The sequence below is a fragment of the Apium graveolens genome, chromosome 4 (assembly GCF_009905375.1).
Source record: "Apium graveolens cultivar Ventura chromosome 4, ASM990537v1, whole genome shotgun sequence".
In the NCBI taxonomy this organism is placed as follows: domain Eukaryota; kingdom Viridiplantae; phylum Streptophyta; class Magnoliopsida; order Apiales; family Apiaceae; genus Apium; species Apium graveolens.
The window spans coordinates 308353873-308375525 of NC_133650.1; the positions used below are offsets into that span (position 1 = coordinate 308353873).

Below are 21653 nucleotides of genomic sequence, written 5' to 3' on the forward strand. Positions count from 1 at the left end.
TATTTAATCAATAAACTCTGTTACAATCTGGAACTGTTATCTCTCAGTAATGAACAAAATATCACGAGAGCTGCTAGGGTTATAGTAAATAATATTCTCGATAATGATAACACTTATAGTGTAAACCCTATGTCTGTGTTTATATACTACACAGTTGCAAGATAATCGCTAATTGATATGGAATATAATTCTGCTTCCTAAAATATATCAATCAGATATCTTCTATTCCAAGTATTCCATTCTTCACGGAATTCCTTCTTCATGCATATCTCTTCTTATGTTTATCTTGATCTTCTTAACTTTAATCAGCTACTGTCCTTATCTGATCGTCCTTCAGCACTTAAGTTCTGATATCTATCTCCTGATAACATAAGTACTGATATCCCTTAAGTTCTGACTTCCAGTATAAGTACTGATCAGTTAAGTACTGATTTGTTCTGTTCAAATAAGATCTGAAATCTAAACATAAAACATATTAGCCATGACATTATCAAATATATCTAACACTTCATGATTTTGGGTTTATAGGAATACGCAGTTGCCATTTTCTATAAATTATTCTCTTTTTTGGTAGTAATTTGGTAGAATACTCTTCTTTTTCGTAATAATTTGATGGGATACAAGTTGCTGGTATTTTTTGGGGTTCAAAATACATCCAAAAATATTTAATAATCAATGCGGGACGGATTCACGCATGGATTAACGGATACCCTGTAAAACCAAAAATTAGCAATTTTATTAAAATTTTAAGATATAAATATGTATATTTGATAAAGTGCCCCTATAATGCTAGTAATAAGTAAATCTTTCATAATTTGTTTCATATTTATTTATATATATAGTTATATGATCATAAAATGGAGATTAAATGATTGAAACACTAATTTTAGCACTTAGATATTTAGAAAAAATTAAAAAATTTAGTGAAAATGATGATTTTTTTTGAATTCCACCGCTGACACATAAGATAATCACTTTAAGTACATAATGCCCCCACAAAATTTGAGTTTTAAATTCGTCACTGATCCGATGTCACCAATAAAATCTTACAATGTCACATCACCAATTCGGCATCCTTTAATAATATTTTTGATATTCAATTTTGGTGTCGTATGTAATCAAGCATGTAAGAGAAAATATGAAAATCAAGTATGCAAGAGAAAGCTACTGAACTGCAGAATCAGGTAACTTTAAGAAGAATGCTGCCGGTATAAATTTGGTATATCTTTTTTAAGTGATCTATATTCGCTCTATTAACCTTCGAATCAAATCGGATCGGATTAGATACTCGCTCCATTGACAGCTCTAACACGGAGGACTCTTGCCTCTGGTGCACGTTTTAAAGAAGTATATATATCTTTATATGAAATTCACATTTTTAACAATATTAATTTATTAAATATTATTCTTTATGCCACCAAAATGTTAAAAATTTAAAAAATCGTCCTTGAGTGATGCAAGTAATGTGTAAATTATAACATGCACAGTAAGAAACCGCTTGTTAAAGTACAAGAGAGTAGGCCCATTCATATACAGGGTAAAAAGATTGACTAGTGCCCGGTGTAAAGAATTGTATACAAAAAATTTGTACTGCTTTATATAGAATAACATGACAATTGTCGTGAAATTTTTTAATTAAATTTTTTGATGTAAATGTAGGGGTTCATTTCTAATAAAACTTAACAAATGACATTTTATATACAATTTTGTATCAAATTCTGTACATCAAACATTTTTCAAAAATATAACGTGAATTTGGTTATAAATTGAATTCTCACAAATTTTATTTATCTTATATTTCAATAAGTATTTGAATTAAATTTTTTATTTATTCATCTTCAATTATTCTCCATCTCATATTTGATTAACTTTTTCTCTCAATTTCAAGTGTTACCCCCTACTTTAATTTTTCAATAAAGAAAATCAATTAATTGGTTATTAAAATTAGTAAAACTGTAAAACAATTAATTGGGTATTGGGTATCTATATTATATTATAATAACCGGAATGAGCTATAATTTGTTATATATTTTTTTCTTTGTTTTGGTTATCCCATTTATGACCGTCAGATCTTTTTTATCAAATGATTAGAACTGTTAGATACAAATATTAAAAAAATATACACTACTCAAACTCCGAAATTCAAACTCCGCCGATAACAAATATTTATATTATTATTTATACACTACTAAAACTCACATGTTCGAACCTCACCAACAACAAATATTTATATTATTATTTATACACTCTCCAAGATTCCGGTTCGAATCCAACCAACAAAAAATATTTATATTATTATTTATAAATATACTAATAAGATAATAATTTAAATTTATTTTATTATAATTTTAAATAATATAAAAATATTATACATCACGGGTTGTAAAGTTAGTATATACAAAATGTGGATCAATTACGGAAAATATAGCCCAAGGCCAAAGACCATTCATATTTTTTAAGGTAAATTTTCCGAAGGAGGCGAATCCAACAACCGGAACGAGCAGAGAATAAACTCAGGGATTTATTATTCACAGAGACATATACATATACATACACAACCGCCCGCCTATCCACGCCGCCACACCATGAGTAGCGCCGTCTTGAGATTGCCGGAAAAACGACGAGAATCGTCTGCCGACGAGAATTGTAAGCCGGAACAAACGCCGGAGAAGCGTGTGAAGTATATTGGTGATTTCGACAAAGGTACGCGATGATTTATGTTTTAGGGCTTTTCATGTTTTTAATCTGATTGATTTGCTGCTGTAATCGTACAATCAATCAATAATCTCTAATTTTTTTTATATTTTTTGGTATCATATTGTGAGTGAACCTAATATTGCTTTCCTCTATCTTATTGTAATGAAGCAACGAAGCATCGAATTGTTGTTGAAAAGTATGGTTTAGATTGTAGGATCTGTGGATTCGAAACTGATCACACGCAATATCAATGCCCTCAGAGACCCAAGTTTTTGAGATTGGCTTGTACTGAATGTCTTGAACCCTGCGAAATCAAAGAGCATCAAGATATGCCGATGAAGCCTAGACTCTTTTCTTGTTTCTATTGTGGTGCCCTTGGTGATCACTGGAGTAAAGACTGTCCTGATCCCATATGGAAAGATTGCGATATCTTCTAATCACAGACCACTCACTGCCATTCGTGGTAATTCACCTTAGTAAAGACAATGTCCTGATCCAATATTCGACGATTGCAATTTCTTTTAAATCATACAACTGTCGCCATGTTCCTTTTTCTTTTAGAGGATCTTCGGGTTTTTTCTATGTTATTATGTGTTTTCAGATTTGTTAAGTTAGATATTTGTCCCTGTCTACCTTTGTGATGATCACACACTATATTCGCCAAGTATATATGATCAATGATCAACGTCAGTAATATTCATGTTCCTTATGTTCATGTGCTTGGTGCTCGAGTTTATAATTTGTCCCTTTTTTTAATTACATTTTCCGGCACACGGTCATGGCCTGTCAATAATTTGCAGGAGGTACTTTTTTTAATTGTGCCGATGTTAGGAATACTTATTTTCTTCCCTCACATATGAGAAAAGAGTCCTGCTTATTGCTTATTTCTATTCTGCTATCTTGAACTTTCAAAGATTTGGTCTAGTTTGTTGTTTTTTAATTACCCTGGTTCTGTAATATGCTATTTTGTGTTACAACTACGCCATTCTTCACTGTTAACCTGCTAACAGAGTTTAAAATGTATTATTTGTGTAGTGAAATATAACAAACTTGAGAGTTTTTCAACAGTGTAGGAGACCAATTATTTGTTAGCTCCTTTTCTTTTTCAGAAATTTTATGTTTATTCTTAATACACGTATAAAATCTCGACAAAGAGCATTGTCGGATTTAGAGTCTTACATTTTTCTTTAATATGCTGGTCCTGAAAATCTTCTGGTTTTGTGAAAGAGCGGCGATTGTGTAAATTGCCGGAACGAAAGTATGCCACATATAAATTATTTGTAAGCAAGAAGAAAACTTGAGAAGAAGAAATGGTATATAATCTGGTGCTGCAGTAATTTGTAGTTGAGAAAGGGTAATATGGTTTATGATGTGGAACACGGGAATTATACACTTATTATTGATTTATGTTATGTTTATGCATAGAGATAAGTTGATTGTAAATTGGTTTTAAGTATATTATACATTTTCCTATATAAATTACAGTTGTCTATAGTTATTTAGAAGTAAAAATTATTTCAATAAATCTATGTTAAATAATTGATTAGATGATACATGAATAATATAAACCCGACAAAGAGCTTTGTTGGATTTAGAGTTTTACAAAGGGCAATATGACTGCCCTCAGAGACCCAACTTGTTGAGAATGGCTTGTACTGAATGTCGTGAACCCCGTGAAATCAAAGAGCATCAAGATAAGCCGATGAAGCCTAGACTCTTTTCTTGTTTCTATTGTGGTGCCCTTGGTGATCACTGGAGTAAAGACCGGTCTGATCCAATATTCAAAGATTGTGATGTCTTCTAATCACGACCACTCACTGCCATTCGTGGTAATTCACCTTAGTACAGACCGTCCGTGATCCAGTATTCGACAATTTGCGGACATGTTTTTAATTTTGTTAAGTTAGATTAACTAGGTCTGCAAATATCTACTCTTTTAATTTTGATGATGATCTTAAACTCTCTTTGTCCTTGTTTACCTCTGTGATGATCATAAACTCTATATGTCAAGTATATATAATCAACCTGGGTTAGTAATATTCATGTTCTTTATCCAAATTATTTTTTTCCTTATGTTCATGTTCATGTGCCTCGAGTTTATAGTTGTTACCTCTTCAAGGTGTAGGAGACATTCTTCACTGTTAACCTGCTAACAGAGTTGATGCTTATCTTGTTTTTCTTCCCCCCCCCCCCCCCCAAAAAAAACCCCCTTTTCTGGCCCTCTCTCTCCCCCCCCCCCCAAGATTTTGTATTTTAATTGAATCGACGTTTGTTTGTTTGCTTGATGGAGGAGGAAGTTAGTTTGTCATTCCTTCTTATAATAGTTCTTGAACCCATATTTATAGATCATGGATGGATGAACTTTCACTGATTTAAAAAATATTCAGCTTAATTACTAACAGAGTTTAAAATGTATTAGTTGTTTAGTGAAAAAGAACAAACTTGAGAGTCGTTAACAAATTGTAGGAGACATTCTTCACTGTTAACTTGCTAACAGCGTTGGGTAAAAAAATGGCTGCAATCTACCGACATAAACTCAGGCTGTCATATTTTCACAAAAAAACCCCGAGACTCTTCCGTATCTAGCGTGCCTTCCACTCGAACGAAACTGCAGCCGTATTATATATCAAATAATATAAAAGTGCCCTGGAGGCTCTAGCCACATGCAATTTAACCTTTTTTTCCTTGTATATTTTGGAACATTTGTACGGGAATTTAAAAGTCCCTGTCTTCTTCTTCAATATTCAGCCAACGATGATCAACACAGTGAGAGGCATCTAGTGTTCCTGGTTCGCTACATAATATACAATTTAATTTCAAAATGTATTACTTCGGTTGAATTTATATATGATTATATTTAAAAATAATAAATTTATTTATACGTACCTGAAATATGATTCAAAAATATCAGCGGGGATTGGATCGTACTTATCATCGTAGATGGAAAATAAGATACATTTTTCATCGTACAGATGATAGTACCTCATGTATAAAGGCAAACTCTGTATATTCCCGATCCTTTCGCAACGGGTTTTGTTAACCTCAAAAACTGAAAAATACAACATATATAATATAAGTGCATGCATAATTTCTATACTTTAATAACTTTTATTAATAAAAAAAATTTACTTTTGTTTCACCACTTTTTGTTTCCATTCATTTTTGATTTCACTCTTTTTAAATTCTTCTACAACTATAAATGTATTATTTTTGTTATTTTTTTATTCCTATATATGACCTATAATTTAATTTAATAACATTTATTAATAAACGAAATCTCTTTCTAGTGGTATTTTGATTTTACTTCCAGCAACTTTTAGTTTCACTCTTTTTGAATTCTCTTATAACTATAAATGAATAATTTTTGTTATTTTTTATTCGACTTATTATTTATACTAGCATAAAACCTGTGCGATGCACGGTCGTTTAAAATAATTGTTATTATATTATTTTTATTTCATTATTTTATTAATTATATTGTAAATTGTAAATATATCTGAATAATTATTGTCGAATATATCTTTCCTTATATTATAATAGCTATTACAAATAATTGCGTTTTAAAATAAAAAAATTCATAAACCGAGTAAACACTGTAGGTTCTGAAAAATATATATCGACCTAATTAAATATGTCATGTATTTCAGTTGAAATATTTTTAATTTATATAGAAAATTAAATTTTGGATCCTTAAACTATTGACGTTTTATTATTTAAGTTTCTTAACTAAAGATTGCGTATTTCGAGTGACTTAGCTTTTGAAATTTCTGATATAAGTACTTCGTCAAAAAGATTATAACGCCGTTAAAATCAGAAAAATAGGGTTCTTGGTATTCATACATATCAAAATAATTTTGAAGGTGTTAGTAATATTCAAATTTAAATTAATAGTCCAAGTAGTCAAATTGAAGATTAAATTATCAGCAACACTCGTATGACACCAAATTTAACAAACTATGTCCAATTTATAAAAGCCCTAAATTGGATCCAAAATTTAGGGTTCTTGATCGAATTTAAGGACCTGAATTTTTGAATTTTTGAATTGGACATCATTTGTGTAAATTGGTGTTATATGAGTGTTGTTGGTGATTTAAGATTCAATTTGATTACTTGAACTTTAAATTTGGGTATCACTAACACCTTCAAAATTGTCTTGATCCGTATGAATACCAAGAATCCTAGGTTTCTGTTCTAACGTTGTTAAAATCTTTTTGACGGAAGGACTTAAATCAGAAAACGAAAAAGTTAAGTGACCTGAAATACATGATCTTTAGTGCATGAATCAAAATAATAAAGCGTCAATAGTTCAGTAACCTATAATTTAGTTTCCCTAATTTTATAATTACTTAGGTTGTTGATAAAATTCAAATATTGGACTAATTTGTGTAATTGAATAGTGTATATTATTTACGAATTATTTTTCGATTTGAATTTTTAGATGGTTCAATAGTATAATTTTTTTGACCCGGGTGAACAATAATTTTTTTTATTCTGGCCCGATGTCATTATACATATATACTTATATTTAGATTTATATAATCATTTTGTGAATATTAATCTATAATGAGTCTTTAATATAACTAATTTATTCAGGTTTTCGTTTTTAATTTTATCCTCGATCAATAGTATAGTTTTGTTTAAAAATGAATGAATAGTATGTATAGGTTATAATTAAATTTGTATTTAAACATAATTATGTTATGAATATTAATATATTAATGAGAGTGTTTGAATGAATATGTGTATATATTTTGTTTTGTGTCCAAATAATAAAATCAAAGTAATAAAACTCGAGTATGTACTAAGACTATCAAATTTCTAATGTTTCGGATGTTATAATGTAATATATAGATATACATGATTTATATTTGATTTTAATTTTTAAGTTAATTAGAATCTAAATAAGTTAAATTTAATATTAGTTAAAATTAGTATAATTAAATAAAAGTAGTTAAGTAAATTTAATAGATACGGTACCGACCCGTAAAATTTTAATGTTTGATATATTTTAATATAATACATATATAAGTAAGGTGTCGTGGTCAAAGAAAATAAGGTAATTCTTAGAATTTTTGTACGGTTCGATCAACACAGGGTAAGTAGCAAGCAATATTTATGGATGTTGCAGTATTTATGTTGGAAACACATTGATATAGGGAAAATAACTGTTGGAGAAGTCTTCATATGAAATTAGGAGAAGTCGACTTTTATATTAATATTAGTTTAATTGTATATTAATTAGTAAGGGTAATTAAGAAATTTCAATAAGTACCGACCGACCAACTACCAAACTTTTAATGTTTCGTCTATTATAATATAGTATAGATGTATTCTTTTCTGTGATACTTTGGTTTAAATTTTTGATTTCACCATTTTTGAATTGTGTTATAACTCTAACTATACTATTTTTATTAATTTTTTATTACTATATAACTTATAATTTTATATGTATTATTTTTATCCATTTTTTACTCTTATTTACCTGATATTTATACCGTATTTCTAATTCTATCTTTAGTACTTAATCCCGTTATAGATTAGAATTCTATCTTTATTACTTTATTCTTGTCATAACTCAATATATGACTTATAATTCGATTTATATTATTTTTATGTGGTTTTTATTCTTATGTCTTATATTTATATTGTTTTTATAGATTGATATCTCGATTACTTCATTTTAATTTATTTATATTAGCTGCAATCAATTACTGAATGAAACCGTTTGTAGTGATACTTTGACTTCATCACTATTTGGTCTCATCAGTTTTAATTTCACCTTTTTTTGATTTTTTTTAACTCTAAATACATTATTTTTAGTCTTTTTTACTCTTACATGACTTATAATCTAATATATATTAGTTTTACCTGTTTTTACTCTTATTTTGTCTTATATTTATATCATTTTTATAGATTGAATATCTATCTTTGTTACTTTAATTAAAATTCTATATATGTTATTTTTACCCCTTTTTTTATTTTTATATGTCTTATATTAATATTGTTTTAATAGATTGGAATCGTATTTTTATTACTTTACTTTATTTTATTTTGTTTATTATTAGTTGCAATAAAGTACTTATATTATTATTTTATTCTTATATGAGTTATAATTCTATATATATAATATTTATCCGTTGTGTCCAAAATAAAGAAATATTTTATAATCAACATAAAATAAGAATGCACCATAAACTAAATAGCATATTAATGCAAAATTTATACCCATATTTTTTCTTAAAATTTATGGATAATATTTGTCGGACAAAATTTTTAAACCATTCGCGAATTTTCACCTAGACTGAAAAGTCATCAAAATCTGATTTGTTGAACTCAAGCCGAAATAAAATTAAACGAAATTCGATAATTTTTTTAATGTTAAATTTTAGTTTGATTTTTTATGACATGGAAATAATAAAATATTTGTTAAATAAATAATAGATAATTAGTACATTGCACGTCAAAATATTAATGATTTGATAGTCGATATCATACTTGATTTTATATAATACAGACATATTACTTTTATTACAATGTTGAAAATAGAGTATTATAATAATTATATGATTCAAACTTATTGTTTTATTGAAAAATAATAAAAAATTCTAAAGAAAACATAAGTATCGGTATTATAACATTATTCCAACAATTTTATATTATATTAAACATGTAATAATAATAATAATAATTTATTTATTATAATTTTAATTATAATTTAGAGTTTATCTAAGTGAAACAATATTTATTGAAGCGCAAATTACGGAAGTACCAAATTTGATACTCACCTAACAACAATGGACTTTTATTAGTATCCATACAAACTTCTATTTACTTTTATAAAAAAAAATCAGCAAATTTTTAATATATCTTAAGATTTTTTAAGTTAGATTAAATTAAGTAAAATAACTTATATATACTTTTAATTTGAAAAGCTATTCAAAATTGACATGAATAAATTTATATTCTCTTTTGAAATTATTTTTTTATTAATTAATGTTCATCCTAGCGTCAAATTATTTTTAAATTGGAAATTATTATAATGAAAATAATTAAGTAATAGTAATGACTTTAGTGACGTTTATTAATTTTTAAACTAAAAATTATTGATTTAACATTGTTCATCACAAAGTTTATTTATTTTTAAGTTAAAAAATATATTTTAACAGTAACAAATTTATTGATTGTATATAGATTATATTCAGTAATATTAAATTAAGTATAATAACATTTATTTACTTTTAACTTGAAAATTTATTTTATCAGTAATTAAGTAACATTAAATAAACAATATTAAAAAGTTAATTATAAGATAATTATTAAATAATATTAATTAATACTAAATTATCTAAAATAAAAAATATTTGATTCATAAGTTAATTATATAATTCGTTTCAAAAAACAAAACTATTATGTTAGGTTTCATAACAACTAAAAGAATGCAGAACTAGAATTATACTAGAAAATTTTATAAGTGCTTCGTTTTGTTTTACCTATATAATTATTCTTTGCAAGTATCAATTTAATATTTGATATCAATGTATTAATTTTGATATATATTTCGCACAAATTATGACTTCAATTTTGTACATATACTAATTCGACATTTTTAATTTCGAATCCGTGCTTAGCACGAGTTATCGAGTATCTATACTAATAAACGAAATCATGTTCTATTATAACACAAAATTATCAAATCTTGGTAATCAGTAGAAAATTATATAACTACTTTCAAAATTTCATATAATTAAATCTCAACTAACATGTATTGACTTCTGCTATATGTAAACTTTGTTTTCACTTCCTTTATCTATATTGTACACCAACATGGTATAAAATTAGCGAGACATTTTATTCATTTGAAATTAATAATTTGGATATCTAAAATTTAGTTAGAAATGATGTTGTTGGTTGGATCAAACTTGATCATATCATTCGTAAAGAGATATTCATATCATTACAACATATTGTCACATATATTATTAATAATATACGTAATATATGAGTGTCGTATATAGTAAGACATTTCATTTTTCACTTCAAATATAATTAGTAGATAATTTGAATAGTTAAATTTAGAAAAATAATAATTATATATCTATCTTCCTATATCCACACGGGTATCGATGTGTTAAAGACTTTTATACTGACAAACAAATAAAAAAAATTATATCAAAATTGCTATCCTGATTTATTATGATTTGTTATACTGATCACAATGTTATTGTATTATTTCTTTTTTAATAACATTTAAATTTTAGGAATTTTACTATCAATGTTTATAACAATTTTATCGAATTTAGAAAAATTTGGCACAGAAAATCGATATATAATTATTGAATTTGAATATTAAAAAAGAATGAAATCAAACATGAACAAAATGAAGAATGATTAAAACACATTAGTCTCTAAACTAAAAAATAAAATATAATCTGACACCAACACTACCACGCATAATAACATATTATAAAGTAAATGTCACATGTCTAAATAATAGATATGCCTATATTTGCTAAATAAACATTGTCGTGAAATATTTAAAAACGTTATATTAATACTTCAACATGAGAAATTTGAGATTGAGCCGATACATCTTCTACTTCATGTACAATAATTTTTTATCACCTTATACACATTTATGTTGGATCTACGCAAATTATAACACACAACAATATATTCAACTAAGAGATTATGAATAATAAAAATATATGTGTTCACTAGAATTGTCAAATCCTTCTAGTCAAATCCTGAAAAAGAAGGAGAATATATGTAACACAATAAACCATAATTTAAGCATCTAAATGATTATTGATCCTAAACTATATTATTTGCTATTTTTTGTATACTTTAATTAAATTATTAGGGATTACATAATTTACTTTTTAACCGTAAAAAGCAGATATTTGAAAAATTATATGCACCGTATTTCGATATTGCTGGAAAACGACCCATGCCTCACACGGGCTATTATCCTAATTAATTTCTATTTTCCATTGTTCATCCAAGCGTCAATTTACTTTTAAATAATTGTATTAGTAAAAGTTAACATATCAGATTTATATAACAAATACAATAACTAGGTGCATAACTAGAACCACATGGTGCCATTTTATAATAACATTTGATTTCGATTTCTTTTAACTACATAATTTAACGACATTTATTTATTATATTTCGATTTGTGTTTCGTACTGATTATGATATTCAATTTTATATAAAAAATAATTTTATATTATTTTTAATTTTTGGATCTATACTTCACACGTGTTATCAAATATCAGCTACCCATATTTAATATATAAAAAAAGACACAAGTAGAAAACTTACGGTGCAGATTTCCATCAGTGCTCTTGTCCCTGAGCGAAGCCAAGAAAAGGGAATTGTAGGCTAGGTGTCGAGACTCTTCACGAGATAGTTCGGGTTGATACCTGGCACAAGAAGTAAAAACATATTGGATACATATAAATTTAACGTTATATACAGTGTTGTAAAAATCGGGAATCGGTGAAGATCGGTCGAGCTACCGATTTAGAATTAATTGAAAATCGGGATTAATCGGAAGGATTAATCGGAGTAAAAAACGGATGTATTATAATATTAAATTATATTTAGTATATTATTATCATTATATTATTTATTTATTAACAAATATATATTTATTTTATCATAATTTCTATACTTATTCATATTTAAATTAATATAATATTTTAATTTTAAAATATATATATATACTCCTATAAAGAAAAATTTGTAATAATTAATCAGATTTCAAAGATCGAATCGGTCGGATACTTTGTGGAGGATTAATCGGAGATTAATCGGTTGAATCGGGGATTTTTAGAACACTGGTTATATTATATGTAAAATTGAGATTATAATTTAATAGAAATAGAACTTTGACCAGATTCAATAGCAAAAAAAGACATACCTATCAGCCATACACGATTCAGCATATGTACCTCCGCTTCCCAGGCACGTATATTTTTCAATTTCCGTGCTTTCTATGACTTCATCATTTACTACGAATTGATGAAGCCGAAAATTCTTTAAAGAGAAAAAATTTAATTAGTCAGACTATATAAAGATGGTAAATTTTTTCATTATATTCATTACTCATTTCGTTCCCTTTTATATGTCCATTTAGAAAAATTAACACATACTAAAAAATTGTTAGATACTCCCTCCGTTCTTTTGATTTCTTATCAAAAGGATTGGACACGAAATTTAAGAAATATGTATAAACTAGTGAAAAAGAGAAAGAAAAATGTGTGAAGTGGTGGAACCCATTGATTTTTAAAGTATAAAAGGAAAATAGTGGGGTAAAAGTAATGTGAAAAGGGAGGAAAAGTAGGAAAATGGTGGGACCCATTGACTATTTTTAGTAAGTTTTGAAATGTAAAGAAATATATGGACGTCCAAAAAGGAAAATGTAAAGAAATGAAAAAGACGGAGGGAGTATATAAATTTCTCTACTAAATGCCCTTAATTTATAGCTTGAAAATTGAGTATCCAATTAAGTTTTAAATAGTCAAAGGGAAAAGGAATTACAGGGATAATGTCATTCTTTAACAAAGTAATTTTCTATTTTTTCAATGTTTTTATGATTTTCTTGTTTATACTTTCTCCGTCCCAGCTAATTTTTTTCATTTGTTTTGGTTACGAATATTAAAAAATATGTAAAAAATAATGAAAAAGAAAAAAAAAGTGGGTGAAATGGTGGGACCTATTAATTTTTAATGTATAAAAGAGAGATAATACAGGAAAAGTAGTGTGGAAAAAGAAGTAAAAGTGAAAAAGTAGTGGGATTCATTAACTATTTCTGTTAAGTTTTGAAATCTAAAAAATTGGATAATATATTTTAAAAGGAAAATCGTAAAAAAATAGTTGGGACATAGCGAGTAAAAATTTAAAACAATAGAACAAGATAGATCAAAGAAAAGAAGCTAGATTAGGAGAGATACAAGTAGGAGATTGATAAAAATAGAGATTGAAATCAACAGATCAGTTTTGGAGAGAGAATAACATAATTTTTAGAGAGAAAAGACTTTATGTAAAATATATTTCATTTGCTGAATATTTCATAATGCATTCCTCATTTACAAGGCTACTGCTATATTTAGTAAGAATAAAATTCTTGAGGTTACCTTATGAAAATTTCCTAAGTTAATATAAATTGGAGATTCTGGATTTAACTGTATCTACGTACGTAACTGTCATATATAAAATAATTTTTTAGTGTATCTCAGGTAAATTTTCTAAGTTAATTTCAGGAAAATCATTCACTTATACTAAACAATAAACATCCTCCTAAATAACTACAATACCTTTACTAACTATTCTAATTAATAACTTTTATTAATAAACGAAACCTCTTTTCAAGTGCTATTTTATTTTCACTTATTTTTTGATTTCATCTTTTATGATTCATTTTATAATTTTAAAGTGCTAAATTTTTTCTTGATGTGGTACTTGTTTTCATCTCAGTACAGTTATGCCGTATTTTTCTTTCACCTCTAGATTTCTCTTTCATTTAGAGTTCTATGTTATTTTTAACAAAATATATAGATTGTTGGAATCATATTATAATTACGATTTTCTATTTTTCGTACAATTCCTTTTTATTTTTTTATTAAAATAATAAAATGGAATCATTTATACATTAATAACCTTTATTAACACTTAAGAGAAACCTATTTTAAAGGGCACTTTATTTTCACTTATTTTTTGGTTCCACCATATTTTGGTTTCACCTTTTATGATTCATGTTATAACTTTAAGTGTATTGTTTTTATTTTTTAGATTCATACATGACGTATAATTTTATATGTATTATTTTTACCCATTTTTTGAATTTTATAAGCCATAATTTTTTCTTATTTTTATAGGTTCATAAATTGGCCTAACTTAATCGGTTCCGAAAAATATAAATCACGACCAAGTAAATACGTCATGTGTTTAAATTGGAATATTTTAATTAGTTGGTGGAATTCCATTTAAATAAAATGATATCGATATTATAGAAACTGTATTTTGATTTCATCCCTGAAAATAATAAAATTGTTCAAAACGTAATATGATTACAATTCTATTTTCGTAAAACTCTAAATTATTTCTTGATAGGGTACTTGGTTTAATCTTAGCACGGTTATGCCGTATTTTGGTTTTACCTCAAGATTTTTTTTTCATGTAGAATTCTATATTATTTTTGAACAAAATATAAATTGTTGGAATCATATTATAGTTATGATATGTCTATTTTCCCTAGATTTTGTTTTATTAAGATAATAAAAATCCTTTAGACACCGTGATTGTTATATCTATATTATAAGCAAAACATAGTTTTGTTTATTCGGTTGGTTAACACCTTACTAAAAAATATGTTAACACCTTCTAAAAAAAGTTTAAACAAATATTTTTTAATTAAAATAAATAAATCATATATATAATCTAACTACAAACTCTATGAATTATTATCCATTTTAAAATCTAATCGCAATCAATTCTTTCTTAGTAGGAAACTTCTTTTTTAGTAGGGAACCAAACACTTTCAAAATTAATTTTATTAATTCAAATTATAATATAATAAAATATTTATTAAATCAAGAAATAATTAAAAAAACAATAGCAAATCATCTACATCCACATACACATATTCAAAACTCCCAATTTGCTATAGATTTATAATTTATTTTTTATATAATAAATAAATTACAAATATTATCATCAGTCCGTGCATCGCACGGGTTGTAAGCTAGTATACTATTATAACCAGAATGAGATATAATTTGGTATGCCATATTTTAAGTTGTTTTGATTATCCTCATTTATGTTCGTCGGATCTTTTTAATCAAGTGATCAGGACCGTTTAATAAAAATACTAAAAAAATATACACTACTCAAGCTCACAGGTTCAAATCCCGCCACAACAAGTATTTAAATTATTATTTATACACTACAAACCTCTCGGGTTCGAACCTCACCAATAACAAATATTTATATTATTATTTATACACTACCCAATATTTAGGTTCGAGTCCCACCAAAAACAAAAATTTATAATATTATTTATAAATTTACTAATAAAGTAATGATCAAAAAAAATATTATGAAAATATTAATAAAGACAGGTGCATCGCACAAGGTGTAAGGCTAGTTGTTTTTAATAGGGAAACCATCTTTTAAGGCATACTTTGATTTAACCCATTTTCGGTTTCACGATTTTTTGGTTTAACTCCTTTTTAAATCTTATTCTAGCTCTCAATATATCAATTTTATTTCTATACGACTTATAATTCTTTATGTAATATTTTATCCATTTTTTGATTCTTATATCTCATATATTTTTATATTTTTAATATGAACGGAATCATATATATATTGTAATTTCTAGCTTCATACATATAAAAGTTCTATTTTAGCACCAAATGCAAATTTATACGTAAGTAAGAAAATTTTATTTGAAAAAAATATGCGATCATAAACTATATAAAAACACAAACCCATTTAACAATAAAAAATCTAATATGCAATTACTTAGTAATTGTGATTTAAAGTTTTTGTAAATTATCTGTCAAACGTGTTGCTCATTGCTCAAATAAAATTTTGATATAAAATATTAGTTATGTATTTTTGAACAACAGATACATAATAACGATGAGTTTATTGTTAACAAGATTTGAGTTAATGATTATTTTACATATAATTTCAAAATAAAAATTGCAATAATCATACAATTTTATTTATTATATATTTTAATTAAAATTTGGAATAAATTTCTATAATCAATATTTAATATTAATATTTTAAATTTAACCCGCACTTCCCACGGGTTATTAACTAGTATAGTACATTAGCACTAAATAGTGACAAAACTTTTCGAACATCAATTATAAATCTGCTTAAAAATTAAAAATGACACGTAAAAGAGAAAAAATATTTCGAAAATAAAAATGTAAAAGGAGACTAATGGAGTACCTTGGTTGGAGAATCGTATCCGGCAATTATTATTGCGAATTGGTAACCCTTGCTTTTGTCAAGTCGATTGAAGTAATTGTTAACATAATCCACCACTTCAGCCACCTCAATTTCCATGAATGCATTGTGGTACTCTGCCTCAATCCAATCATTTAATTCGTGAAGAATTTTCAAGGATTTCTTCGCTTGACCGGCACATAGTACAACTAATCTTTCGAACACGATCTCGTATTTTTTCGTGATGCCCACTGCAATATTTCAGATATAATCTAATATTACGACCTCGAATACAAAATTTAATGAGCAAATAAAGTCAGTAAATGAGTGATAATATACCTTTATATTTCCAGTTTATCTTCTCTTCTCTTATGCGTTTCGAATCATTTGACACTCTGGAGTCCGCAATCAGATGTATTTTATCTTCGAGCTTATATGCTACTAGCGTCGTTCCAGCAAACTCATTGTCGATGAACCTAGTCCCTTCTCGAGCTTCTTTATTCACAAACTTCAAAATGAAGGCCTAATTAAAAATTACCGTAAACTAATATAGCAGTACATCAATGTGCAGTCATGGATGTCGAAGAAACAGAATTTACTTAGGAACGAATAAGAAAAGATTAACAAGTAACAACATATACATATAGTGCTGAACTAAATATATACAGTCCGGTAGTAATCGCTTGTTCGCGCGTAATCACTGATCAGCTTCTTCCATTACTCTCTCGCCCCCCCTCTCTCTCTCTCTCTCTCTCTCTCCCTCTCTCCCCCTCTCTCTCGTTTGTTGGAGAATGTGACAACTAAAAGGGATATGTAGAGAAGTGAGAATGACAGAGTAAGTATATATATGCGTGTTAGTGAGCATGATAAGAGCCTGTGAGTTGGTTAAGTTGGTTACAGAATCGAGTCGGGTAAATATTTTTAACCCTCGTTAATTACTGCTGTATTTCCATAAATTACCAGGAGTTTATGTATAAGTTGATTTTACTCGTGCTTCTATTCCCAGTTTCTACCCTATTTTGCTTTTTTTTTTAGCTTCAACTAACTTCAGAAATTGTTACCTTGTGGACAAGTTGCTTCCCTTTCTGTGCTTTTACGCTGGCCTCTTCGATTACATTCCTTTCTTGGGTTCACTAGAAATGTCATCTCTCTCTTCCTATCCGATATCAACCATCAAACCCTGTCGGATAGAAGCCTACCTACTCGGCTCATCTGTTTGCCCGAGTTAGACCGCTAGCATCTTACCTTACATCTAAAGTCCCTACCCCCACCTTTCTCTAGCCCGTCACAAGTTCAAGTTAATCCGTTACTATGTAAACTTCTTTTAAAAGACTATCTTCGAAGGTTTATTGTGCTCATAAATGGGTGTAATATTTTCTATTTATGAAAAATTAAACTTACCCAAGAATTAGTAGATTTAGGCCTCATTTATTAACAGGTGAATGAGTGATTATGAACTGAATCATTCTTTCAGATTGTTTGATTTAAATATTATGCATCGGGATGATTGGATTTCTTTTCCGAGCGGGCTTCTAAATTTTCACTCAAACAGTCAAATTATATTTATGTTATTTTGCTTTCAAATTATATTTATGTCATTTGCTTCTTTCAATTCTCATGTAGCAGTTTTATATTTTGTCAATTTATTTAATACATGTATTCATCTTTTATTAAAAAACAATCTTCTTGTCCTCGCAGTCGTATGTAGTGGAATCTGTTTTGTTACTAAAGAAGTTTGTAAAATTTTAAATTTCATGTTTTATATTCAGAAAATAAAAGTTTATTTTAAATTACTTCTGAATGAATCAAAAATAATTAAATATATAATTATTTGAATTAAAATATAAAAATACGTAAACATTCTTTGAAACTTATATATATATAGGTGTCAATTTATGAAGTACTTTTTATATGAGATCCGTAGAAAATTATTATTTAAAAAATATAAATACATAATTTATTTTATTTTTCATCATATATAGTTACAAATTTTAATTACCAAATTAATGATAAAATTTCATAAATTTTTTATTTAAAAAATTATTGTAATTTGATGAAATAGTTTAAAATGGTTTTGTATTATAATCACAATAAAATCACACTTAACCAAAATTATTTCATAATAGAATCAAATTTAAAATCAAGTTTTTTTTTCAAATTTCAATTGTTAAACTTTTTATTATATTTAAATATATAATTATTATTCTACATTAGCAATAAATTTGATGAAATTCTATAATATAATCAAGGGTTCTTTACAGTTATATATATAAGAGGGTTCTCTCTTGAAAAAAGCATATATATATATTTAAAAAAAATTCATTTTTAATATGTAGTATTATCTTAAGATTATTAGTGATTGTACTTATTTACTGTATAATTTTTAAATTTGCCTAATTATTACAAAATGATAAAATTTTAACTTATTAAACAAATATTTTAATTTTATATATTTTAATTTAAACAACTTTCAATCAAAAAAATTATTGAACATTATCAATCACTCAACAATAAAATGGTTAATGTTATCATTCAGAAATTTAAATAATTTTATGAAACACTCTATTCATCAATGTTCAGATTATTACTGATTCAGAAATTTTAACAATTCAGAAAATTGTGTTCAGATTTAACAAATGAGCCCTTAGGCATATGATTTTGATAATGTGTAGAACGGGATGAAGTTGTTTCAAGATTTGAGCAACTATCAGACAATGTCGTAGATTAGCTACCTACTACTAATTTATGTCTGTGCAAAAGATTTAGAAACGAGTATGTAAGAGAAAGATGCAAAAATGTAGAATCAGGTAACTTTACGAGATTTGCAGTTGGTCTAAAATTGGTTGCTAATTGTTGTACCCAAATTTTGGTATTGGAATAACTCGGGTCAAACGCAGACTAATTAAAGTCAAACTCGGTATTGCATTGCAAAAAGTGAGGACGCGCCAAGGCTCACAGGACGCGCCCACCTTTGAGGAGGTGTTTTACAAATGATGGTTTTATAATGAGAAAGTTTGGAAGCACATGCCCGGGGTAGAACGCGCCCAGGAGTTCTAGACGCGTCCAATATGGTGGAAACGTCTAACAGTTATGGTTATTTAGCAATGAAGGATTGGAGGACGCGCTCAGGTACGTAGGACGCGTCCTGTTGTGCTCGATGTCAGGGAAGGTGAATGCTAGAGGGGAATCCCAGTTTTATGAAGGTCAAGACGCGCCTAGGACATAGGACGCGTCATGTGATGGAAAGATGAATGAAGATTGTTTTTTATTAATGCATTTGTTGCAGCAGGTACTCTTTGAAGAATTCTCTCCTTGAGATGGTTAAGGAGGGGGATATCCGTGAAAAGCTTGAAGGCCTCCAGGGGTATGTCTGATGATTGAAGGCCTCCTCCTATTTTTAACGGGTGTCCCCGTTGGGGATGTGGGGTTATCTTTGGTGTGTGCTTTGGGAGCTCTGTTCTTGTATTCAACGGGTGTTCTCGTTGGAGAACTTTGGAGTCATCCTGCACTTTGCACCAAGAGCTTGGGATCACCTGTCCTGCTATCTGGTGGATTATCCTCATTCGGGGGACAGGGACGCGTCTGACATTTGGGGTGAACCGTGGCTATACTTGCGTCTGTAAATCAAGGGAGATAGCTGTAGCGGAGTGTTATCCTTGCGCAGGAAGATGCACTATTCGTGAAGTCCTACGATTACGGACGAGCCTTGGGCCTTCGCGGTTGGACCTCATAGTTGGGCATTCCTAAAGTTAGCGGAAGATGGATTTTGGAAGGACTTCTGCTGGGCCATGGAATACGAAGTCTAAGCCCATTAGATTTCTTGTTCCCCAAGAACCACGTCAGGCTTGATCCCTATATAAAGGGTACGTAGGCACATTGAGAGGGGTAAGAAGTTGAGAGCTGAAAATGAGCCACCACTTGCCTTGATCAATCTCATCCACCAACACCACACCCCGCTTGTTTTTCCGGCAAAGAACCACCGTCATAGATCTTGATTCCGACGAGAATCCTCAAATTTTGTTGTTACTAGATTCATTCGTCAACAAATTGGCGCTAGAAGGAGGGACTGCTAATCAAGATCGTAATCTTAGGAGGAAAAGATGTCTTACGATCATGATGGAAGTTCTTATGATGGAAGTGATAGCAGATTTGAAGGAGATGAGGAGGGAGGCTTCACTCAGCATGAGCCATATGTGCCCAGAAACGTGACGAACCCTCCACGAGCTCCAAACGTGGGAGGAACGCCCCTAGTTCTTGTCAACAACGCTGATATCTTGGAGTAGTTGTATCCCATGAGAGATACCTTGAATACCTTTAATTCGAGGTTGAGCACGGTGGAGCGTCGCAAGACAAGGCGAGGCCGCTGTCACCCCCGACATGGCCATGCTGTGGAGAAAGCTCCTATGATCGAAGGAGATGCGCGAGATTTTCGCGGGCAAGCTAGCGGAGGGAATCCTCGAATCACTCCACGACGTCTAGAGTATTCTGATGATGTTGAGCCTATCGTGGAGCTTATTGATGATGACACTGATGAGAGAGAAATGCTTCAGGTCGACAATCGGGTTGTTCCGCACCCGCATAGGTCTGGGCGTACGATGGACGAGCGTCGTCGTGCGGAGAATGTCCAGAATCAAGAAGAAGAAGGAAGAGATTTCTCAACCCTAAAAAGGAGACTTGGCATAAGGTTGGGAGATGATGATTTGAGAATGCTGATGCTGGAATGGCAGAAAGAAGGAAACGGTGGAGAAGCGAGGTTCCATGACGCGACGCGCGTGCCCCCTACGCATCCAAGAGATGATAGGGTGAGGCACCGCGAACATGAGCGTGCCCCTCCACGTGGAAGATTTGGGAGTTATGGCCGAGGCTATTCGAGGAATGGTCGGGGAAGAATGGGATACCAGTATAGAAGGGCGCCATACCATGGGAGACGTGAGGATGCGCCCTCAAATGAAGAAGCCCCTGTCATTGTTCCTGTAGCTTCCCATAGT

General features: G+C 28.9%; 1 protein-coding gene and 1 long non-coding RNA gene across 2 annotated transcripts; one reads left to right on the forward strand and one right to left on the reverse strand.

Moving 5' to 3' along the window:
- The first annotated feature begins 2226 nt into the window (after nucleotides 1–2226).
- LOC141721629 (uncharacterized) lies at nucleotides 2227–3412 on the forward strand. Its single transcript, XR_012574798.1, has 2 exons — nucleotides 2227–2703; nucleotides 2866–3412. It is a non-coding gene; the product is annotated as an uncharacterized LOC141721629 (long non-coding RNA).
- Nucleotides 3413–5412: 2000 nt separating this feature from the next.
- Nucleotides 5413–18093, reverse strand: LOC141720066 (uncharacterized). The gene is made up of 7 exons (XM_074522420.1): nucleotides 18067–18093; nucleotides 17005–17188; nucleotides 16669–16916; nucleotides 12623–12738; nucleotides 12022–12122; nucleotides 5584–5746; nucleotides 5413–5491 (listed from the first exon to the last, which is right to left on the reverse strand). The coding sequence occupies exons 1-7, from the start codon at nucleotides 18091–18093 to the stop codon at nucleotides 5413–5415; spliced, it is 918 nt and encodes a 305-aa protein (XP_074378521.1).
- Between the last annotated feature and the right edge of the window lie 3560 nt (nucleotides 18094–21653).